This window comes from Typopeltis vanoorti, chromosome 14 (assembly GCF_054136105.1).
Source record: "Typopeltis vanoorti isolate ZY-2024b chromosome 14, IOZ_Tvanoo_1.0, whole genome shotgun sequence".
In the NCBI taxonomy this organism is placed as follows: domain Eukaryota; kingdom Metazoa; phylum Arthropoda; class Arachnida; order Uropygi; family Thelyphonidae; genus Typopeltis; species Typopeltis vanoorti.
In genome coordinates, this window is record NC_143562.1 from 74431481 (window position 1) to 74457830 (window position 26350).

Consider the following 26350-nt stretch of genomic DNA (forward strand, 5'->3'; position numbering starts at 1 on the left):
ACCTAAATATGTGGAATTTTCAATGAAGACAAGGTACATGTGGAATTACCAGGCTGGTAAGTATGAAAAGCTTAGGCGTTTGCTTGGTTCAGTACCATGGCATGTAAAACTGCAAGGGCTGGATATTGATAGTGCATGGGAGGTGGTTAAGGAGTGTTTGCAGGAGGCAATGGCTGATTGTATACCTAAAGTCTGAATAGTAAATCAAGTAGAGGTTAAATAGATGAATAACACCATTAAGCTTGAGCTGCAAAAAAAAGAAACAACTGTGGAGGGAATTTAAGGAGAAAGGTGACCTGCAGACACATGAATTGTATAACAAGTGTAGCAAGTGTGGTAAGAAAAGCAAAAGCGGATTATGAAAGCAATTTAGCCATGCAGGCCAAAAGAATCCCGAACAGTTTTTTCGATATGTTGCAAGTAAACGAAAAAATGTATACAGAATGATGATTTTAAAGAATACCAATGGTAGGGAGGTAACCAAATCAGTTGATATACTGGAATTACTGAGCGAGCACTTTGCAAGAATATATCATCCAAGTGGTGACATTGCAGGAATGAAGGAACCAACAGCTTATACGGGAATGGTGGTGAATGAAGTGGCGGTGAATAGTCTATTACAAAACCTCAATGCCAATACATCTGTGGGATTTGGATGGTATACCAGCTCGTGTCGTACGTGAAGCGACTAAAGAGTTGTCAGTGCCCTTGACCATTTTGTTTAATTTGAATCTCGGATCTGGGATAGTCCCGAGGAGGTGGAAAGAGGGGAAAATAGTTCCACTGCATAAATGAGGTTCCAAGACTGCTGTTGTAAATTACCGACCAATCAGGTATCGTTGTCAAGGTCTTGGAGAAAATAGTCAAGAGGAGAATACAGGAATGGATAGATGAAAATGGGATACTGTATGGGGGACAGCATGGTTTTGTGAAGGGTAGATCATGCCTCAGTAACTTGCTCACGTTTTATAACACAGTGACGGCTGAACTGGATAAGGGCAATTGGTTTACAGTGATCCTACTGGACCTTACTAAGGCCTTTGACAGGATACCACATGGAATTCTAATCAGTAAACTGCAGCATATGGGGATCGATATAGGGTTGGTGAGATGGATAGGAGGGTGGTTGATGGAGAGATATCAGAGAGTGGTTTATTCAGGAGTAGAGTCCAAAAGATGGCCTGTGACTAGTGGTGTGCTGCAGGGTTCTGTTCTTGGACCACTACTGTTTAATTTGTTCATTAATGTTATAGGAAAGGATCTGAGAAGAACTGTTCATTTGTTTGCTGATGATGCAAAGTTGGGTAGAGCAATAGTGAATTCACAGGATGTCGAAATTTTGTAGGATGATTTGGATAGTTTGGAGGGCTGGGTTAAGGAGAATGGATGTCAATTTAATGTGGCAAAATGTAAGGTTATGCATTTTGGGGTGAAAAGATTAGCAGCAGTATATCACATTGGTGGAACTGTACTCCAGGAGATTGATGAGGCTATGGATGTGGGAGTGTTGGTGGATAGAGAGTTGAAGTTTAGGGGGCACATTGCAAAAGTGGCTAAATCAGCTCATCAAATCACTTGGTTGCTGAAAAATACTTTGACATGCAGAGACAAAGAGGTTATTGTTCTTCTGTATTGAGCCTTGATAAGACCCCATCTAGACTACTGTACCTACCCAAATTTTGGCACCAGGGTTTCTTCTTGATAGGGAGGAGGTGGAGAGGATCCAGAGACGAGTGACCAAGATGATAGCATGTGTATGGAATGAATCTTATGAGAACAGGTTGAAGATTTGTGGGTTGCAGAAATTGGTTTTATAGGTGGAAAAGGGGTGATGTGACTGAGACATTCAAATTACTGAAGGGTTTCTATAAGATTAATTCAGAAGATATTTTTGAGAATAGGACTGGTGGTGGGAGGACTAGGGGCCCGTCCATGGAAGCTGGGCAAGGGTGTTAGAGCTAGGTTTTTTACTTGGAGAGTGGTGAATGAGTGGAATGAGCTGCCATGACTGTAAATGAGTTCCAGGCAAAGTATGATAGATACTGTGTGAATGTTGAATAGTTGTTCTTGACATGATGTTAGGGCATCCCTCGATGAGTCCTTGGAGTTGCCCATACTACTACTACTACTACTAATAATAATATGAATTCATAGATTTTATATCAATGTCCTATTAAATAAATAGTCTAATATGATATGTATAAGTCACCATCTATGATTATGTAGTTAAATTTATAATGCATGTATGCAAGTGGCACATCAACGTCAAAATTTAAAGAAAAAAGACGTTTGATACACTTGGGTAAAAAGGTTTGCCATCACTGGTGTAGATGATGATGGTAGTTTCGGTTCACTGTAGTTGGTGGATTGAGTGGTGGGGACTGACATGTAGAGTAGGTGCCCTCCCTTGATGAGTCTTTAGACTCCTTGGAGGTGTCATGAAATAATAATAATAATAATAATATATATATATATAGTAAAAAATGTTTCTCCTCCATATAAGCTAGTTACTTAACAACTTGGTTTTAAAATTAGAAGTTGTAGCCTTATGTGGATTAATATAGTCATACCCTGACTTCCGCGAATCCGGAATTACGCGGTTTCTTATATGTATGTATTCCTGTCCCACTTCACACCTCACCGCTAGTCGTATCTTTCCGGTGCCGGCTGCATTCACCAGTGTCGCACATGCTGTGAACAAGCACTGATGTGTTTTGCGCGGTCTCCATTCATACACGATTTTTATAGTCTACAAACCCTGCGATTGTTTAATGTTATGTTCTTGATAAAAATTTTATCACATAAAATATAATAAAGTCGTCCAAAAGAAGCAAGTCCGATTCTTCTACAGCTAGCAAGAAAAGAAAAACATTGACTTTGGAAGCAAAACTCAACATCATTAAGGATTTTGAAGGCGGAATGAAAATTTGTGAGCTAGCAAAGAAGTTCAATCTACAGGAATCCACAGTAAGAACAATCATAAAAGAAAGGTTTACAATTTTGGAGGACATACATTCTAACGAGGAATCAATTGTAGCCACAAAGCAAGGAATAAAAAAATCATTAGCTTGCTATGAAGAAATTTTGCATGACAAGAAAAAGACATTATGCCGTCAGATGAATCTATTAGATTTTATGAAACCATCGCCATCAAAATAACTTTCTTTTTTTTATGTACGAAAAACTACAATTATGATTATATTTCTTAAACAATATAGATGTTTTTGTAAACCTTTGGTCCCAATTGTATGTTTGTATATATAAATTACATGCAAAATTATACCCCAAGTTATGCGAATTCGAATTGCGCGCTTTTTGTTGGTCCTACCTACCGCATAACTTCGGGGTATGACTGTACAGAGAATTGTTCTTTGCTTCTATCATGTTGAACTGCTGATTGTTAGTAGCTGATAAACTATTTTCTCCAAATTAAAGGTTTGTAAAGTTAAAAATTCATAAAGTTCAAATCTTTAAAGTTCATACCATAAAATTCAAATGAAAGGAATCATTTATTATAGTGAAGGGTTTGCTAATGTTTGGGATATTGTCCAGGACTTTTAAATAGCTTCTTGTAGTTTGCTATAACAGTATTTGCCATAGTGAGAATTGACATTTAGTGTATATTTTGTAACTTATTGGATTATTGAATCTATCATCTTTTGATACATGGTCTTTATATGTTTATAACTATTATATAAGCTTCCCTAATTAAAAATAAAAAGTATTATTTTGTTTGGTCATTTTATTATATAAATAGTTGTTCTTGACAACTTTATTTGCTTGAATCTTTAAAAATCACCACAGTATTAGTATGGCATTGAATGCTTTCTCCACAGCATTGGATTATTCTTGTAACACAGAGAGTAGTCAGTGTTGTAGAGCTTGTAAATTTTGCAAAACATTACTCGTCATGCAGAAAATATATTCGCCCAATACCCCATTTTTAGTGACATGTCCCAGTATCAAATATTTAAAAAATATTAAAAAGAAAGGAAAAGGAATTTCCACAGAGTCATTTTTAGTGCAGTACCATGGTTGGTGAAGTTATCATTTATTTAATTTTATTCTTCTTATTTTTTTAAAAATTTTTTCTTTTGTTAAAACGGCCCTGCCTACTCCCTATATGGGAACAACATAGGCATTAGCTGATTTTTTTTTTTTTTTTTTGAAATAAAAACTATTCTATTTTTCCATTCTGCAGTTACTCACCATGGATGAGTGGAATTGTTGAGTTCTGGTAATAATGACTGCAATTGCTGAACAGATTAGTACAGCTAACTGGTATTCCAATTTCAAGAAAATGGTCTAGGTTGATGTGCCTATTTGGTAAACTAGATGTGATGCCATGAAAACATAATGTTGCAAAGCTTTCTATAAATGAATATATATATCTTATATAAACATAAAAATTGTTAAATATTTCAAAATAGCAGGTGTAATCAACTCTTTATTTAAACCAACTTACTTAAAAAATAAACTAGATTAAAAGTATAAAGACAGCCCCCAGTCCTATTGCATGGAAGTGAAATCTGGACAATAAAACAAAAAGACAAACAAAGATTAATAACAGCTGAAATGAAGTTTGAGAAAAATTGCAACATATACTCTATTTGATCACAAATGAAATGAAGAAATTATGAAAGTATTAAACCAGGAATCAGTAATAGAAAAAATAAAAAAATATATAAACATGAATGGATGGAACACGTCGAAAGAATGAAAACAGAAAGATTACCAAAAGAAGTTTTAAATTACAAACCATTAGGACAAAGAAAACCAGAATGTCATCAAAAACAGGGCCATTCTAGGCCTACAACCTTGAAAAGCGTGATATATTATTTATTTATTTTTTTTTTTCGGATTTTAATATGAAAAAAAGTTAGGTTAAGTCTATTTAAAATGAATGCATTTTAAATAGACTTAATGTAAGTAAAATGCATAATTAAGGAGATTGAGCTTAATTTAAAAAGTTCTAACAAATGACTTCCTCTATAACCTGTGTAGCAGCGGTATTGATTTTTTTTACTACCCCCCCCCAAGAGAAGAAAGAAAGAAAAAAATATGTTAATTTCTTTCTTTCTTGAATACCTGGGATTGTATTTATTGAGTAAAATGGTATGGGGAAAGACTGTTTAAAAGAGAGAAAAACAATGAAGGAAAAGAATGCAAAATTGGTTTAACAAGTTTGGAGTTGAACTATGTAGGGATGATGAACAACAGCCATCTATGTCCCTACGTGATTAGAGGAAAGTAACAGAATGATATTGGCCATTTCAGTGGATCAGCACCTATGGAAATACCTACAGAAAGCATCTATAGAAAAATGATTAAGAGGAAGTCAATGAGAGAGAGAGTCATCTGAATAGCTCTCTTCCGAATAACCAATCAAGCTTTCTGAGGAAATTTTGGGAGTACTGCCCCAAATGTGAGAACAGTATTTTAAGGTCAGAACAATTTCTGATTTGTAAAGTATAGAAGTTAAGTAGAAAAAAATATATTGTTTAGGATGAAAAGAATATCAAGCTTTTTGGTAGTTGGCTGTTAATGACCTTTTCCATTATTTTCAAGAGTATTGAGGTTAAGGCAAGGGGATAATAATTTTATAGTACTTTTATTTCCCTTTTTTTAGGAACAGAATGGATAAAAGTTTTCTTCCATGCTTATGGATTGATGCCAGATGATTATATTTGTATATAACAGCTTGCAAAGGATAGCTGCTGATTCTGGAGCACAAGGTTTTAGTACAACAGGAGGGATACCATCTGAACCAGGTGATTTATTAGTATCATAGCTATGAAAGATTAGAGGAGGCATTCTTTGGATAGTCCATGGAATGAATAGTTGGAAATTTGCCTTAGTCTCCTAAACAAGAGTTGGAGGAAAAGGCTGTTATCAAGAGGTTTGCCTTATCCTCAGGACATGTTACCGTTGTATCATTAGAGACACAAGGTGGAAACATGGAGGGGTAGAAGTTGTGCCCAGTCTTGGTGAGGGACCAGTAGGCATGACTGCTGTTTGATCAGAAGCCAAGCTTGGTGCATTTAGCTCTTATGAAAGTTGTTTTCTCTCCCACTTTCACATAATTGGACTCTAATAAGCTGAGAGTGAAAAGCTGGAGTTTTTTTTAGCAGAGTTATTGGATGTATGCTGAATTTTTGAATTAGACCTCATTTGTTGGAGAACTTGAATTTGCATCAGAATGTTGGGGATTTTGAGTGGAGTGGGAAATGAAGGCTTTCATTCCACCACTATCTGAGTAGTCTGATTACTGCTTAAGTGGTGAATTAGGTTTAGGATGTTTATACATTAATATTACTGTAGTTTGATGTTTGGCAGTGTAGTGTTTTTATGTATATAGTTCATGGAAATACTTAAGTTCCCTTTTCTTACACTTTCTTCCCCTTTATTATTTCCTGTGATAGTCTTGTGTATATTCGTGATGAGCTTATGGTTGCCACCAGTAATGGACACTTATGGCGAATACACTGGAATGGAATAGTGAATCATGATGTCTCTCTAGATATCTACAGAATTCCTTTTTGCACAGATCAACAGCAGTCAAGAGGTATGTTAATTATATCTGTTATTTTTCTTATAAAGGTTTAGTATTAATGTTTTAGTTTTCCATGACAACACCAGACTCATAGGAGGTCAGTGCAGACTAATTCATACATTATCTGTCATGCTGCTGCTACTCAAAACCCACTCTATCACTGGCATTGCATTCAACTCATCCACTACGCTTCATTTAATCTTGTCCCCTTTGTTTACTCTTGTTTTCTCATCACCTACTGCCTTATGCATATTGTCCATGCATCTGTTGAACAGGATTTTTTCACTTATGTCCCAGTCATATCACCTCTCTTCTAATCTTACTGTGCTCTGCAGTCCATGCTTCTTCATTGTATCCCTGTTTACAGCATTAATCATGTGTTTACACTTACACATGATTGCTTAGGAACCAGGTGGGCTACAGTAGCCTCAGCAGTGTCTTATTCAACAGCACAGTCACTTTCTTAATAAGATTTGTTGGTGTCTGATGTCTCTCATCTGTCCACCTCCTTATCCAAGCTATCTACAACCTATTTCTCTGTTTCACTATTTGGTTTTTCATGTATTATTCTGCTAAATGTCTCCCTGTTAGCTGGAAAATTACTATATTTGTATTTTGTTGTTCTGTTATGAAATGTAGTTGTACTGCTAAGACATCTGCACTTTATCAAATCCATGCTGCTTTTCTCAGAAGATTTCTATTTTCATCAGTCTGGCTTTATATTCTAATCTTCTGGCTTCTTTGCCTCCACTTCTGAAATACAAGTTGATAGTTTGGTCCCCCTCCCCCATGTAACGATGCTGTGTTCCCATTCTTTAATTCTTAAATGAACTTTGAATGTTGGAAGACTTCCATTTACCTTCAGTAATATGAAGATCACCACACAGAATCATATTTCTCTTTTTGGACTGACACTCTAGCCTTTCCTGGCATAAATGCAACGTATCATTATCTTTGCATTTAAAAAAAAAAATTATGTACTACTCAAGATACTACTAATACAAATTTCATATCTGCCTGCTAGAATACTGTTTGCATTTTTAGGATAGTGCATCAAACTACTCATGACTTATTTTTAATGGTATTAACAACATCAAACAATTTTATCAAAAGATATTTTATTAACTGCTTATATTTCACTGAATTTCAAATCAGCATTATCAGAGCACAACACAGCTTGTATACACAACAGTGAGTAAGTGAAACAATACAGTTGTAATGGACAACTGAACAACTCAACATATGACTTTTTTTTTTTTTAGGAAATTTTATTGACCTTTTTAGTTATCTTACACTAGTTACTTAGGTGGCACTTTTTGGAATTGTCAGTTATTGTTTAATTTCAGCTTAACATGTACTGAAGATGCCTTTGACACACAGGTGAAAATTATACTATTAAAAAAATCTTTTTACGTGAGATTTTCCGTCATTGATTTTGTATTTAAATGGTTTAGATATTTTGTTTAGATATTACCGACAATTTAATTTTTATCTCTTAATTTTTTTTTTCTTTCAGCTTCTTCACTGAATGAAAGCGGTCTTCATATTCAGAATGTTGAATATTCACCATTAATTGGTGGATTTTCTGTTGTGCTGTCAAGTGGTAAAGCAGCTTTTATCACAGCTTCTACGTTAAAATTTGAACCCCACGTAAGTTATAGCATGTTTTTAGGTGTTTTGTAGCTATACAAACCTCCTAGTAGCTTTGTTCATACACATGCATATAATAGTATTGCTCCTGATGATCAGAATTTGATGAAATTTGGTATTTGAAATTTTTATTGATGTCAAACTGTTAAATTGAATTTTGTCTTAAACTGGAAAATTTTGATGTTTGGATGTTCAACTCCATTTATAATTTTTATGTGGCTTCCTTCCACAAAAGGTTTTTATGTAAACCTATGGTACAATCATACACGTCTTTAAATTCACTTTGTATATACACTGATTTCCATGAATTAAGGAAAGAAAAAAAAAACTCAATAACTCACAGGGAGGAGGGAGGAAAAACATATGAAAGTCAGGTACATTATGTAAAAAGTGACACTGAGTCTGGTTGTTGTATACAACTGAGTGGTGCAGTAATATATGCAAATGATTCACAGCATAAAAGTGGGTGTTTTGGAATGGTTTTTATTTCATAAATGGAGTGACAACAAGAAATTTCATAATAATGAAATTCTTGTATATGGCTATGAGACGTCATTTAATCAACGAATTCAGGTGGCGAACCATGGTAAGTCTAGAGGCCGGCCAAAGTCAGGTAGCCAGATAGTTATGTGTGAGTTATTTCATAGTTCATGGACTGTGGAAATCAATTCCAACAGTCACAGAGAACATTACAGAGATATAGTGAAGGAAGGCCATGGGTTATATCTGCAGTGGGTGACCAATATCTCTGATTATCTGCTATCCAAAACAGGAGTGCTATCGATAATCAGCTACTATGTGACATTGGCTACAGAACATTGGTATCTGCTTGATATTGGTCTCTATGCTAGGCAACCACTAGTCTGCATGCTCTATCCCCACAGATATGGGCATTCAGGAGACTTGTCTATTGAGATATCCTATCCTAACAGACAAGTCCTGATTTGCTCTACAAAGTGATTCAAAGTGTGCTCTGATCTGAAGAGAATCAGGGACACATTATTACCCTTTTAATATCTGTGAAAGGGACACTTATGGTAGAGATAGTGTGATAGTTTAGGGAAGCATCTTGTTAGGTGGACACAGTGGATGATCTGTATATTCTGCCTAGCAGAACCATGGATGCTGCAACTCATAGAGATGAAGTCCTGCACCCCTATGTTTATCCATATGCAGGTTCAATAGAGAAGATGTTTATTCTCCAAGACAATAATCTCATCCTCATTGAGCAAAGTGCATGGACCAATATCTTCTGGAACAGACTATTGCATTATGGACTGGCAGCCAGGACTTTTGACCTTAATCCTGTTTAGCATGTCTGGGGTTCTCTAGTGTAAAATCTCGTATAGAAAAAATTTAGAAGTAAATTTTTTTCTATGTCGATTTTACATGGGAAATTAAATTTACATAAAATACTTGTAATTAAATTAATATAATAACTCACTTTGCTGTATTAAATCTGGCAACAAATTGTTAGAATATTTTTGTAAGAACTACTAGAATTGTAAAAACAAAAAATAAGCTCAGGCAGGATTAGGCAAATAGACCTAAGGCTAGCGAAAATTGTGGTCACCGGATTATGAGTTTCCCATCAAAACTCAACAATAGCGTGGGTGGTGGAGAAAAACCCTCTAGTAAATCCGGGAGACTACTTAATTTGAAGAAGGGCCAAGGTCGGGAGAGTGAGATAAAAGGCAGAGATTGAGGGTGGGGGGGGCTCTCGTTTCGAAGTTTTGTTCCTGTGCCAAGCCTTTTTCCGGGACAGGGAGAGTCAGGAGCATGCAGTTAAGACGAAGATGGGAAGTTAGACAGCAGCGTAGATGGTCTTTTTGAGATCTCCTACCGCATGATTCTTCGATGATCTACGTGTGTGCTGTAGTATTGCTGCCGTAACCTAGAGCCCAATCGGAAATTTTTTTTTTGGAAGAAACGGAATGTGCCCAAATACCTTTAGGATCTAGGACTATATGTAATGAGCTGGCAAGATTGTAAGTAAGATGTTTTATGTTAATTCCTAGATTGCGAAAATTAAGCGACGAATGTTGGTTCTATTGTCGATTAGCAAAGAAAGTATTAGAGAAGTTTGAAAGCCGTACTTCTGTTTGAATGTGAATAAGTATTATATTGAGTTTTAAGGAATTTGCTAATATTGTGTAATGCAAAGAAATTGAATGTGGATTAAGCTTTAACTTTTTCCTGTTTATAGCTTGAGTAAAGATAAAGTGTGTTTTCTGCGTGTCTGAAAATTTATGTGAAATTTTAATGTCTTTGTCTTAAAGCTTAAGCAGAAATTGTTTGAATGATTGTATGGAGAATTAGACACGTGATTTGTAGTCTCCATTGTTATCTAGTTGTATTAAGCTGAACTTGGTATGTGCAGTTTAAATTTTGTAAGTAATTTGTCTTCAAATGAATAAACATGTTTGTTTTGTTAATAGCTTGACTGATCTTGCTTTACCAATACACTTTCTCATAAAAATATAGAACCTGTGTGACCAAAGAATAGTGATAGCCATGACTGACTGATATTAAGAATTAGGAGTTGCTTGAATTAGAGTTAATTTAAGAGATATTTCTCGTGCTTAGCTGAATGTTTCTCTTGCATGTAGGGGAAAGGAAAACAATTCTTTTACGCGATCCTTAATGGCGCAGTCGTAAAGAAAAATAAATTTTTAAGGATCAATACAAGAGAAATACAGCAAGGTAGATTAAGGAATTGATTCCAGCCAGAAGCTTTTCCTGTGTATATACTTGGAGCATGTGAAAATGGCTTATTTATGGCCTTGAGAGAAGGGGGGGGGGATAAAACTATAGACAAAAAGGATTAAGAATAATCACAAGTTTTGTGCATGAAGAACTAGCTCAAGCAACGACGATAAACTCTGTATTACAACTGATAAGAAAAAAGACATTTACAAAGGCACAGTCCAACGTTAAATAATAATAAATAACAAAATAATATCAATAGTATTAAAATTAAAGGATAGTAGCTATTATTACACTAGGTAGACATATTGCTGCTCTCACCTTCCCAAACTTGAGCATCTTAGAAGAGCTTAGCAGGATAAACAGTTGCAGGCATAGACTTCTGTGGCTAATTAGTTCAAAAGACATATTTCGGTGATTACACCACAGTTTTTATTAATCAGTTATACAGGATACTGAAATAATAGTTCCCGACGAGTTTCGTAAATCGTAGGATTTACATCTTCAGGGGTAAATAGTATAACTTAAAGTTTAAGCAAGAGAAATTAATAAATACACATCATAACCATCTGGCTATTCCTAAACTCAAATAACAGAATGCAGATATAAAATGTTACTCCTTCAGAAGAAAGAAATACATAAAAGAACAACTAGATTATTCAAAAGTAGTTATTAACCTTTCTTCGAGAGTCCTAACAAATGAAGGGAACAACCTTTTACTTAAGGGTTTTAACTTTGCCTTAACCCCACGTTTCCTACCAAAAATTGATATCATAACACTAATAGAAAAAGGAATTAGAAATCTACCGGACAACATGGCAGATCTTATCCATATAGAGAGTACAGCTTTACTATTAAAAAGCAGATCACCTCGTAAGAATCTACCTTACAATGAATACGCTTGCCTTAAAAAATTAAAGGATGACAAAAATATTGTCATAATCAAAGCAGATAAAGGCAATGCAACTGTCATTTTAAATACTACAGAATATGATAATAAAATGAAAAGTCTCCTGGAGGATACAAACACCTACAAACCCTTAGACAGACACCCAACTTGGCATACACACAAAAAAACAAATGATCTCATAAAAAGAGTGCCTCTCTGGATGGAAGAACTTAAAAAATACTTACAATCAAAACATCCTTTGATACCAAGAATCTATGGTGTTCCAAAGATCCACAAGACAGATATACCTTTAAGACCAATAGTAGATGGAAGAGATTTACCGACTTCCAACTTGGCAAAATACCTCACCAACATGATCTCACATCATATAGGAAAAACATCTTCCTTCATAAAAAAATAGTACACATTTCATAGAAAAAGTGAAAGATATACATATTGGTCCATCAGACATCTTAGCAAGTCTAGACATTATCAGCTTGTTTGCAAACGTCCCGAGACAAGAAATTTTGAATCTCCTAGAAAACCTCTTTCCTCTGGACATCTTAAATCTTTTTTAAACATTGTATAAACAATACTTTTTTCACTTACCAAGACAGAATCTGGGAACAAAAAGAAGGACTGGCCATGGGTTCATCATTATCACCGGTATTAGCAAACCTATTTATGGAAAAATTTGAAAACATTGCTCTAAAGAATTACCATAAAAAACCAAAAATATGGCTATGCTATGTAGATGATATTTTCATCATATGGAATGGAACAACAGATGAACTTATCAATTTTAAAGATTATCTCAACAATTTGCACAACACCATAAAATTCACTTTAGAGCAAGAAGAAAATAGAAAACTTCCTTTTCTAGATATATTATTAGAAGTTAATGAAGAAAATAAACTTTCCTTCTCAGTATATAGGAAGCCGACCAACACAGGAAGATTTCTAAATGCAGCCTCACACCACCACCATCCTTCACAAAAAATAAGCTTAATTAAAACTCTTCGAGACAGAGCATACAATATCTCCAGCACACAAGAAAGGTGTAATGAAGAACTAAAATACTTAACATAAATCCTCCAACAGAATGGGGATGAAACAAAAACCATCAAGAGAATCCTTAAAATGCCTCCAACTAACAACACAATAAAACCGGATTACAAAAATGCAATCTCGCTTCCTTATACCAAAAATGTTACAGATAAGCTAGCCAAATTATTGATCAAACACAACGTAAAAGTAGCCTTCCTTCCTGTGGAAAAAATCTCAAGATTCCTACATCCACCAAAACCACCTCGTCATCCTCTTAAAAAACCAGGAGTCTACAAAATCCATTGCTCTTGCGGGATTTGCTACATAGGACAGACAGGTAGATCTGGAGAAATATGCATGGATGTACAATACAAAAGAGAACAAAAAACGGGTCTTGCTTTCCATACCACTTCCACTGGACACAATGTACTCTGGCAAAAAACGATGATGTCATACATAAAAAACAACGGCTACATAAGAAAATTTAAAGAAGCTGCTAATATGCTGAAAAACCCAACCCAATGCAATAAAAATCAAGGTTTAATTCTCCATCAAGTGTGGTCAGCTCTAATAAAAAAAAATTACCTCAATCTGAGCTCGGACTGTATGAATGAGAACAAGAACACGTGACATCGTCCAGTATTGTTAAACGTCAATAACGTTTTATATCTGCATTTTGTTATTTGAGTTTAGGAATAGCCAGACAGTTATGATTTGTATTTATTAATTTCTCTTGTTTAAACTTTAAGTTATACTATTTACCCCCTGAAGATGTAAATCCTACGATTTACGAAACTTGTCGGGAACTATTATTTCAGTATCCTGTATAACTGATTAATAAAAAATATGGTGTAATCACTGAAATATGTCTTTAGGATAAACAGTATGAAACATATTTTTCAGTGCTGTAAACAATTCTTATTGAGGCATAACAATTTCATTTTCACCTCTTGTTTTTAGTCATTGTCTTCATGTGCTCATTTGTTACTGAATTAAACTATTTATTTACAAATTTTATAGGTGTTTCTTTCACATCATACTCCTTTTCACCAAATTCCATTAAAATTCATTATGTAGTTTTTGAGTTATTGTGATTTTTCGCTTTGTTCCTTAATTTATGGAAACCTGTGTGTGTGTTGTATTTTTATTTATTTTTTACATAGTCTGGAACCATGCTCTAGAGACCAAACATGGAACTTTTTCAAGCCACTTTAGGCTTCTAATAAGCAGGACAGTGGTCTCACTGGGCATTGAAATTCATCTTCTGCCTAAAGATAATCAAAAATATCTGTGTCGGGATTCAAACTACATCCTGTTGGAGTGCGGATAGGCTAACCACTTGAAATTATATTTGATTCTTGTAAAACTAGTTATGCAACAAATAAATGCTAGTCGTATCCACAAGAGTATCATCATTAGATGTTTTTTCATGATAACTAGGTGGCATAAATCACAGATTAAATCCTGCTAATTGGCCTGGAAGTAGCCCAGTAGGCCTGATGATTATGTATTTCATCCTTATTTTGAGCCTGTGGTTGATGTGAAAAAAAAAGATCTTTTAGCCATTATTAGATGAAGAAATAGGTTTCCAGCTGTTGATTAATATATTCTTTTTTATTTGGTTTTGGTATGAGAATGATCCAGATGGCTACAAAATTTGAAAGTCATATTTTCTATGACTTCCAAATTCTTTCATTTAAGCCATGAAGTTACTTCACACACACACACACACACACACACACACACACACACACACACACACACACACACACACACACACACACACACACACACACTTTTATTTGCCGGCACTTGGGTAAAGGATTAAAACAAGAATAAAATTTCTCATCAAATATAATGAACTTTCTAAGTATCCCCCCAACTTACCCAAAACTTTCTTCAGTAAGAAACCCTTCCATATTCATATCATCAATGTTCAAGGTGTTAATACAAACATTAGTGACATAGACACCAAAACCTGATCTCTTTTTCCTAACAGAACCTCAGTTGGTATCCTTCATAACCACAGTCCACCTCAATTATCCCAGATACAGCTTACACAATGCATTTTGTAGAAAGAGGTGAATGTGTGTGTGCTTTTGTGAAATCTGATGTCCCCTGTCAAAGGCTATCCAACTTAGAATTTCCACTTTACGATCTGCTCTGGCTCAAGATTTCCTTACCTTACTCTACAGCCTTCATTTGCTGCCTTTACTGCTCTCCTAACACTGACAATCCTGTTGCCCTTTTTGACTACCTATCATTATGGTTAGTTTGGATAATGTATCATTCAAACTAATTACCCACATTATGAGATTGTCCTTCTTCGGAAGTTTAACATCCATGATGCAAACTGGCTCCCCTACTCCAACTTCACAGATAAAGTTGGTAGGGAAGCTGAGTCATTTGCCATCAGTCATGACCAAACACAGATAGTCAATCTACCAACTAGAATACCAGACAATTCTCATCATTCTACTAACATTCCTGAGAGATTCTCTCTCTAAATATACTGTGGGTGTCTGCTATCCCTTGGCAACTCTGACCACAATCTTATTCAAGTCTCTACAGTTCATCCTCTGCTCAGCCATTCTCAGCCTTGTACCCTATGGCACTATAATTGTGTCAACTGGGATGACCTGTGGAATTTTTATGCTGCTTTTCTATGGTCAGATTACTGCTTTTGCTCCCATGATCCAAACACCTGCATTGAAATAATCCTCACTGGAATGAGCCTTCATTCCCCACTTCACTGCAAACCCCTGTCATGTATCCAAGCCCTGGTTCTCAAAAAAATGTGCTTCTGCCATCCATCATGATAAAATGCAGCTTATGTTCAGTGGCTTGAATTGAAATCTCCAGCTTCTCATTCAGCTTACCCAACAGCTAGAAACATGTGTAAAAAAAAAAAAAGTTATTAACGATTCCAAAGCAGACTTCGTAAGAGTGAAATGCAATAAACTTGCCTCCTGCTCAACTGGCAGTCTAGCCTTCTGGTCCCTTGCTAAGGGCTGTTGGGCGTAACTTCTCCCCTTCCATGTTATCACCTCTCTTGCATCCTGGTGGCACTGTGGTAACCTCACCCAAGGAAAAGGCAGATCTCTTGGCATCAGTTTTTTTACTCCAACTCATGCCTGGACGACCAAAGCAAATCACCTCCCATACTTCCACAAACTACCCACTTGCATGCTTCCTCTGAACTTTTGCCAAAGGAACATCAGAAAAACCCTCATTAATTTTGATACTAATAAGGTTCCTGGTCCAGATGGTATTCCTCTGGTTGTGCTCCAGAATTGAAATTCATCCTCTATTGTTTCTGTATAAATTTTAAATTCTACTGACATCTACCCAACAGCAAGCCCACATCCAGAAAAGGAGACCAAAGTAAGCCATCTAACTATTGTCCTATTGCTTTCACCTCAGTACTTTCAAAAGTGATGGGGAAAGTTATCAACAACCAGCTTCTTCATTAGCTGGAGATGCATCAGTTAATTACTGATCACCAATATGGATTCCACCATTCTCGTTGTACAGCCGACTTAGCTAATCTCACCTATCTTTGAACTCAGCCCAGTGAAAGATTTGGAGAATCACATTCAATATTTCTAAGACATTTGATTGTGTCTGTTACTGAGATCTCCTGAATAAACTGCCATCTTATGTCCTCCCTTCTACATTCTGTGATTGGATTGCCAGCTTCCTCACTGGTTCTTCATGGTGGATGGCTTCCTCTCATCAGATTTCCCAGTCAATGGTGGAGTGCTTCAGGATTCTGTGCATTCTTCCTCCTTTATTCAGTGTTCTGTGCACCCACACTCTTCCTCCTTTATATCAGTGACCTTCTTTCTCTAACTTCAAATCCTATTCACAGTTTTGCCAATTACAGTACTCTTCATCATTTGATAAACCCTGCAGTACCCTAATGTTAGATGCCTCAAGACTTCCATAACTGGTGACTTGAAGAAAACTGATTTTCTCAACATCCTGAATGGAGTGAAGAAACTTAATAAATTTCAATGTCAAAGAAACTGAAGCATGCCTTATTACCACCTGCATGAAAAATCCTACTTTATTTCCTTTCATTTTTGATAATGTTTCCTTTCAAGATCAACTTTCTCTTCTTGGGTTGACTGTCACATCCAGTTTATCCTGGCACAAACGTATTACTCACATAGTCTCCTTAGCCTCTAAAAAGCTTGTTCTTTTCCGTTGTAAACATTACTTTTCTTCCTCTCAACTCCTAGCACTCTATAAGTCTCAAATCTGTCCAAGTTTGGAGTACAGTTCTCACATTTGGAGTGGAGCACCCAAGATGTATCTAAGAATTCTTGATGATATTCAGAAGAGGGCAATCTGCTTAATAAACTACTCTTTCCTTATGGCCTGCCATCAGTCACTTTATCATAGATGCTCTGTTTCAGCACTGTGCCTTTTCTATAGGTACTTTCATGAGCATTGCTTTTCTGAATTGGTTACCATTCGTCCACTTTCTTCTAACCATAGAAGAATTAGAGCAACCAGTGGCCAACACCCGTACACTGTCCAGCTTCGAACACACTGAACTAACTTCTCATCAGCTTCCTTTATTCCGTCCACTGTTTTTCCCCATTGAGTAAAACTCCCACTCTTTAAGAAACATATCAACAGGCTATGTTTTACTCCTTAATCACTTGCCCACAAATCTCATTGTAGTGTTATAGGTCCTATAGCCTTTCATGTGTGGGGATCAACATAAAAAAAGGAGTAAAATATGAATTCTTCATTGATTTAACTATTTCCATGAGTTTAACTCTTACCCTTTTAACAAAGTATAGAAATATATATGTACAGAAGGGATGTGCTGTGTATTATGGGTTACTAAGGCAGTCTGGGATGTCATCAACCTCTACAAATAGCCTTGTTTGTGAGGATAGTTCAAGCACAAACAAAAAGCACAAAATTCATGATGATACTGAGTAAAGAAACTAATTTCTTATCAAGTATAATAAACTACTCATTTGTCACCGCTGATCTGAATTCTCACTTATGCAGTGGCACTATTTTACCTCTCTTTCTATTTTTCTGAACTGTTGCTGTTTTGAACAACTTGGTCTTTCAGTGAGACCACCTGGCATGTTCAGCTCTCTTGCACATTATCCTTAATATATGTGGCAGTATCCCATCTGATCCTGCAACCATTATACCATGAAGGTTATTTAAAATTGCAAACCCTTATTCCTGAACTGCTGTATCTCTTCTTTCTCACTCTTATCAGCACTACTTCTGTCTCCCCCCCCCCATTCAAATTACATCCAAATGTATAATTTTTGCAGCTTTTTGACAGTGGGAATACACACTCAAACACAAAATCCTAACCCTTTGTAGTATGAGCATTTTATACATTTACATTATATTATATTAAATACAATTAATTAATATTAATAAATACATTATTGAATTCCTGATATATGCTCTCAGGGTGGTGTACAGAATTATGATAGTACTACATGAAAAAGTTACACCATTGCTAACTTCAGATTTTCCTCCAAATTAATCTGTTATCTCTCCAGAATTATCAGATCTTATATTTCTGTCGTCTGAGGCACTTTTGTTCTTCCTCTTTATCTTTTCCTACCATCATGGCAAAGAACACTTGTTTAGCTAATCTTTCCTCTCCCATTATGTTTAAGTGGCCATACCACCTTGATATTAGCTCTTTTAACAATGTCAAGTTCTTTCCTAATATCCTTATTTTTAATATGATACTACAATTGATGCCATCTGTTCAGTTCCATAATCTTTCTTAGAATTTGCATACCTGATATGTCTTTGATCAAGAGATTTATTTCTAATCAATTTCTTAGATCCATAAGTTAAAATTGGTTTTTCAACACTGCCTTTTATACAGCTAGTTTAGTGTTTTGGCTAATCTCTTATTTTATATAAATTTATTCAGTTGCCTTCCTGCCATACCAGCTTTGCTAATTCTGCTGTTTATTTCCAAATTTAATTTGCCATCTTCACTAAAAAGTGTGCCTAAATAAATGAATGTTTTACTTGTTCTATAGGTTCTCCGTTCAGGATGCAATTGATGTTTTCAATGTTCCTGCTTATTTTCATTGTCTTTGTCTTTTAATGCTGAATTTATTGCATTATTACAGCAATTATTCAATTTGCTCAGAGAAACCCTGTAAACTTGTCCCAGATTTATTTAAGAGTATAACATCGTCTATATAAAGTAAAGAGCTGACATTAACATCTCCAATTCTGATATTAGATTTAATACCACTTTCCTTCATAAATTGATCCATATAGATAATGAATACCAGTGGAGATATGTGCACTCTTGTCACACACACCTGATTTTACTTCAAACTATCTTCCTGTATGTCCTTTAATTCTAACTGCTGACTAAGAGCTTAAATAGAGACTATATATTGCTTGATATAACTTGAGTGTTTTGAAGAGCTTTCCTCTTGGCACCTTGTCATATGCTTTTTCCAGATCAACAAAACTTAAATACAGATCTTTGTTATATTTCTATGATTTCTCAACTATTTGTCTTAAAGTGAAAATCTGATCCTGACAACTTTATTTGGCCTGGATCCATGTTTGTTCTTCACCAAGCATCCCTTTCTCAAGTATACTTGCATAAATCTTACCAAGAACACTCAGTAGGGAAATTCTGTAATTCTCACATTCACTTTTATTTCTCTTTTTACAGATAGAACACTGCTCAAATCATCTGGAACTCTACCCTCTGACCAGGCCTTCTGAATTATGCAATGCAGCCACTGTGAAGTTTTTATACCTCCATATTTGAGCATTTCTGGCTGAATTTCATCAATTCCAACTGCCTTTCCACATTTCAGGTTTTTGATTACTTTTTCTACTTCAAGTATGGATATGTTCCTGACTGCATTCCTGTATACAGTTTTCTACCATCATACTGACACTGCTTGTTTCATTTAGCAATCTTTCAAAGTAATTACGCCTGACATCTAGAATATTGTTATCTTCATTTTTCATGCCACCTTTATTTTCTCTGATTCCCTTTACAGTACTTTTCCTTCATTTCTAAGATTTTTCAATAGTCGCCAAAATATTTTGCCATCATCCTGATATATATTTTCTATATTCTTACCAAAATCTTCCCATGACTTGTTTTGCTAACTTTACATAGTGTTTTGTTTTCTTGCATCTTTCTCTGTATTTTCTAAGAGACAAGCTGACTTACTTACTTATTTACTGATTCAGTCAGAGAGGCATGTGGTGAGGTTGTTTCAAGATTTTCATGTTTTTCTCAAGATTTGCCATTGAATCTCCAAAGGTTTGGTTTTTATTTTCAAATTCTTTCATTTTTTTCTTCAATGTTGTTTGTGTATTTGAGTCTACAGTTCACCTCTGAAAGCTGTTCAACTTCAATTTGTTTTAAAGCTTTCTTACACATTCTTCTTTTCAATGGGAAATTTAATTTTATCCCTGCTCCAAACTCAATAGTGATTACTTTCTATTTTAGTCCTCTGTATGCTTGTGAGAAACATCACTATCAACTATAACATAGTCAATGAGACTTTTCTTATTTCTTGCATCTTCTCTCCATGTGAATTTGTTTACATTTTTATGTTGGTATTAGTAATAAGCAGTCCGTGTTCTAAACAGGTATCCAGCATTCATTTATCCTTATTATTAGCTTTGCGCTTTTCTCCAAATTTTCCCTGAACATTCCTATATGTCTTGTAATCATTTCCTACTCTGCTGTTTATATCTCTAACAAGGATCAACTTTTCCTTTTTCATTGTGTCAGTTGCCTTCTCTAATGTGTCAAAAATTCCTCCACATTTTCCTTAGAACTTTCTGTGAGACTACAAATAAGTCTCATTGTCCAGTTCTCCATTCTGATATTAACCCATCTATCACTCTAATTGATATTGCCTGCCATTTAAGAAGATTATCCTCATATTTAGTGTTTAATATTATAGCCACTCCATCTTTTCCCTGATTGTTATTTCCTGAATATAACATCTTGTATTTGTTGCTTAGAAAGGTCTTGCCTGTTTTTGTCTTCTTTGTTTCAGTAACACCTATTATGTTGATCTTATCCAATTCTTCTGCTAGTTCCATTTTCTTTCCATTGATGCTTCTTATGTTGATAGTACCAGTCTTGAACTCTGTGGATGTTGAACTGGGATGTTCTGGGATTTGTTCCAGTAGCTGACTTTTTGCTGTTCGCCCTGGTTTCCTGATGAAAACAATGGGGGACCTTGTTTATCCAGGCGACACCTCAGCCAGCATGAAATTCTGTCATATTGTACCATCATTTTACATTTTAGTTTAAAAACTAATAAGAATACAATTTGGTCAGCTAAATCCTAAATTGCCAGCCCATCCTTGTTCGTTCAGAATCCAAGATGCATTGCAAGAAGTTGAGGATTGGGCATTAGATCAAAAGCCCCAGTCAGTTCTTCACATTCCTCAAAAGGCTATATAGATGTCTCTCCCAGTTATACAACTTTGGCTCTTAAGCACCTCATTAATGAGTACAATTAATTAATATTAATCATTATATTAAATACACATTTTATGTCATAGCTGTTGCATTATTATTATATTAAATATGAAATCAAATGTAGTTGTTATTCTATATTGATCACATAATTAATATGACACCTTTTCTTCTTTATATTAAACCAGATATGTGAGTTAATTCAATTTTCAGGTGATTCCTGTGGCCTTGGTATTGTCTTGTTTTTGTAATCTATTGAACAATGCAGAAGTAGTATTTTACGGTTTCCTTTGTCTATGATTGGGGATTTTCTCTGGCATGGGCAAGCCAGTTTTTTCTCCAGGAAACTCTGGTTTTTCTTACTGTCAACTCAAAAAAATCGATCTTAGAATCCACAAGATTTTCAGACATTAAACATAATGTTAGGATCAGGAACCACAAGATGGCAGTACTTGTCATTTGTCTGTCTTCACCAGACAAAATGTATAATTAGTGATAGTTTTGGGCCAGCTACCTCTGATTGGCTACTGGTGGAGATTGAAATGCCCCCTTCAGTCTCCAAAAGTTAGATATGGCTAAAACAACCTAAACAAGCTAAAAGGCATTAGCTGATTTTTTTTATTTGAGATTTTACTGTTGCTAGTCAAAAATGAATAAATAAATAAACAACAATCAAGTTAAACTGTAATTCTTTCTATGTTCATCTTATGCCATTAAGTTATGTCATCAGTGTTTTACTCTCCATTAAATAACCATCAAATATTATATTTATTATTTTAGGATGTTGTAGGAATCTGGGCTCAAGAGGTGATTAGTGCTACATGTACAGCTGTTAATCATCGGTATAGACTGATCGCTTATGGCCTAAAAAAGTAAGTGAAGTATAAACTGTGCCCCCCTCCCCCCAAATTTTCTTTCTGTTTCAAGTATTTTAAAGTATGAAATACGAGCTTTGGTAGCATTATTTGATAAGGAATCTGAAGCATCAAGAATAAGCAGGCATTCACTGAAATTTAATATAGTGATTATCATAATATAAAAGGCAACAACAAAAAACTCATTTTGGAAAATATTCTGATTGGATACGAACCATATATTTTAGATGCTGACAAACATTTAAAAGTTAAACAAACTCAGCAGACTAATGGATGTAATTCATTATCTAATAACCACTCACATACCTATATATTACATTTTTGTGTTCTTGTCATGAAAATGTTTAAGTTTCAGGAACACTAAAACATATTTTAAAGATTTTTATTGTAAAGATACATTTTATCCCTGGCATCTCTAAACACTCAACTTACTGTTGAGTGTTTAGAGATGCTGTGCAATCAACAAATTGATTGCACAGCCAGGTTCTGAACAAACTATGGAAATGAGTTTCATGGTCAGCTTGTGCAGCTCATTCTTCCAACACTTCCTATATATTACATTTTTGTGTTCTTGTCATGAAAATGTTTAAGTTTCAGGAACACTAAAACATATTTTAAAGATTTTTATTGTAAAGATACATTTTATCCCTGGCATCTCTAAACACTCAACAGTAAGGAACAAATTGATTGCACAGCCAGGTTCTGAACAAACTATGGAAATGAGTTTCATGGTCAGCTTGTGCAGCTCATTCTTCCAACACTCTGCATCTTCTCTTAACCCCCACCAAATACACTGTAAATATCTACTGTCCTCTTATTCTGATCATAATCCTATTCATGTCTCCTTTTCTGCAGATTGATATCTTCCAAGCCATTCTCAGCCTTATACTACAGTGGTACCAATTGAGATGATTCTGGGATTTCTTCATCTCTTTTCCATGGATCAGATTACTGTTTTCTTTTCCTGATTCAAGTCCATGCCGAGAATTGTTAACTGATAAAATCCTTACTGGAATGAGGGTCTTTGTTCCCTCATTCCAGTAAGGAATGTTAAAAATACAGCATATGTTCAGTGACTCATGTCAAAAACTCCAACTTCTCACTTAGCTTGCAACAAGCATAAAAAAATTATCTACAAATCCAAAGCAGTCTTCTTAAAGGAAAACTGAATAACCTTGCTTCCTACTCAACTGACATTTCAGCGTCCTGGTCCCTTGCTAAGGTTGTTCAGCTTAACTTCTGTCCTTTTTTTTTTTTTCAACTTTCTTACATTCTGATAGTATCATGGTAGCATCACCCAAACATAAGGTGGATGGTCATTTTTTGCCTCAAACTCTTTTTTAGAACACCAAGGCAAATCACCTCCTGCAATATTGCAAACTACTCACCATGTGCCTCTTGTGATCTTTCAACAGAAGGATATCAGAAAAACCCTCATTAGTCTTGATACCAGTAAGTCTATTAGTCTAGATGGCTTCCTTCTAGTTGACTAGTAAATTATTTTAGGAATTTACAACGTATACTGGAATATTAATTAAAAGAAACTTTTAATAAAGACTTCCTATATTTTGGCAGTGTCACATCACCATCTTCGTGGGAACATATAACTATGATAGGGGCACACAGGCACTACAAAAAGCAAATGAGGAAGAAGAGAAAAAATTAACATTGTTCCTGGAGTCCTAAAGGTGCCCCCTAGCGGGCTATGTTTGGTTGTCTTGACTGTTGGGCTGAAGTTCTCAAGATGCAAGATCTCCAAATTTGGGGCAGTCTCATCGTGTCATCACCCAAATTTGTTGAGGTTTGGAAAGTTTTTCAGATCTGAGTCTGATTCCATGAACAATCTTTCTTATTTAAATTTGCTGAGGTGTAATAACGTGGCTTTCTTCCAACGTATTCTGTGGCGGGTATCCAGAGCAAGCCCAGAGTGGCTGTATTGGTGAAACCGAATGTAGTCTTTGTGTTTCAATATCCTGACATTTGCTGTCCTGCCTGTTTGATCAAAGTAGGACAGTTTACAGCTGCAAGGGACCTGGTATATTCCGGATAGGTCTAGGGGAAGTGGATGGTCTTTGGTGGAGCAGATAAGGGATGCAAATTTCTTATATGGTTTGTAACAAGATGTCAGGTCATATTTTTTTAAGATTTTGGTGAACTTTTCAGAGGTGTCCCAGATATAGGGAATGGCAATGGATTTAGTGTAATCTTTGTTATGAGGGGTGAGGGGGATTGTGGTTAACTGGTTTTAATATTTTTTGGGGGTTGTAGCCATTGGCTAAGAAAGTGTTAAGGATGTGGTTTAGTTCAGTGGTTAGGGCATTGTCATCTGACAGATTAATTTTGCCCTGTTATATAGTGTTTTTATAACCCATATTATTGTGAGGGGGGAGGGAATTGCTGGTGAATGTATCTGTCTGTGTTGGTAGGTTTTCTATAAACAGAGAAAGCCAAGGATCCATCAAGCTGGCAAATGATTAGAGTGTCTAGGAAAGGGAGACTGTTGTTTTTCTCTTTTCCCAAGGTGAACTGAATTCTGGGCTGTTGATTGCTTAAGTGTGTTAAGGAGTGCAGTGTATCTGAGCCATGTGGCCAAATAGCGAACAAATCATCAACGTACAAAGCTAAACAGTGAGTTTTTGTGGGGTTGAGTTTAAGGCTTTCTCTTCAAAAGTCTCCATAAAGAAGTTGGCCAGGGGTGGGGAGAGTGGTTAACCCATGACTGTCCCCTTTATCTGTTTGTAGAATTTTCCTTGCCAAACAAAATAGCCAGAGTTCATTGTGAACTGAAATAGGGGTGAGATATCGGGAAGAAATTTGGCTTGGATGAGCTCTAAGGTTTCCTTGAGTGGGACATTTTTGAATAGGGAGGAGATGTCAAAGCTGACCATTATGTCAGTATGTTGGAGTGAGAAGTTTTCTATACTGTCTTTGAAGTGGACTGAGTTTTTTATGTGTGATGGTGTGTTGCCAGTATAGTGTGTGAGCGCTTTGGCTAATTTGTATGTGGAGGAATCAGGCACATCTTGGTTATGTATTTTTGGAAGTGCATATATACAGGGTGTTCGGGATAAATTTGACAGTTTCGTAAGGAAAAAGAAAATCTTCTTTGTATCTATTAAATTTAATGAATTGACAAAAAAAACATTACAGGCAGAGTTAATTACAATACTATCAACAAGATTTACTCAAAATAACCACCATTAGCATCGATCACAGCTTCAATTCTGCTTCGGAACCTCGAACAAGCTGATGCTACAGTCTCCCTGGGAAGGGCCGCAAAAACTGTTTTAATTTTATCCATTAACTGGGCTTTTGTATTACTAGAAGTGCGATTGGTGTCTTTTTCAACTGCGCCCCATACAAAATAATCCATGGGGTTAAGGTCTGGGGAGTTTGGAGGCCAAACATTTGGACTGGTGAAGTCGTAGAAATTTTCAGACAACCATTTTTGACTTTTCCCAGAGGTGTGGCAAGGGGCCGAATCCTGCTGCCATACATACGGCCTACCATTGGCTACCCTTGTTATCCAGGGCTTGACTACAGTTAGCAACTCCACGAATAAAGCCCGAATTCCAATGCCAGGGTTCTTCAACACCTGTTCCTGCAGATTTGCGAGGAATTCTGCTGTACGAACGCAATCAGATCGTCTGCTAGGGATCTTTCTTCTTGCTACATCCTCGTAGTCACCATTGCAAGTCTCTAGTTCATGCCTGATTGTTTTTACTGTATTCAGGGAGCATTGGGCAGCAGTCGTAATATCCTTATTTTGATGGCGGGCACGAATCATCATGATACAAGTTATTCTCTTCCATGATTCAGGTGGGTTCCAGCTATCCATCCTTTCTGACATCTTGTATATGAATGAAGAAGGGTCCAAACTTTTAAATGAAGAGAAGTGTGTGTTAATACATGTAACTTACGGAAAAATATAATTAATTATAAATATGTCAAATTTATCCCGAACACCCTGTATATATATATATATATATATATATATATATTTTTTTTTTTGGGAGGGGAGGGGTCTAGAGTTGAAATATTTTAGTTTGTTAGTAACTTCCACAGGCCAAGAAGTGACCTTCTTAATGAGCCTTTGGAGTGTTCTAATTTGGGAGCTGGTGGGATTATATTCATTAGGGAGGTAG

At 35.7% G+C, this 26350-nt stretch overlaps 1 protein-coding gene across 1 annotated transcript in view; it reads left to right on the plus strand.

Moving 5' to 3' along the window:
• The window catches only part of Rich (Guanine nucleotide exchange factor subunit Rich), a 456640-nt gene that overhangs the window by 31582 nt on the left and 398708 nt on the right, over positions 1–26350 (plus strand). Inside the window, exons 5-7 of the mRNA XM_090404468.1 lie at positions 6423–6565; positions 8070–8203; positions 22111–22202. Of these exons, the coding sequence (XP_090260594.1) occupies positions 6423–6565; positions 8070–8203; positions 22111–22202 (369 nt within the window). The remainder of the gene's footprint in view (positions 1–6422; positions 6566–8069; positions 8204–22110; positions 22203–26350) is intronic.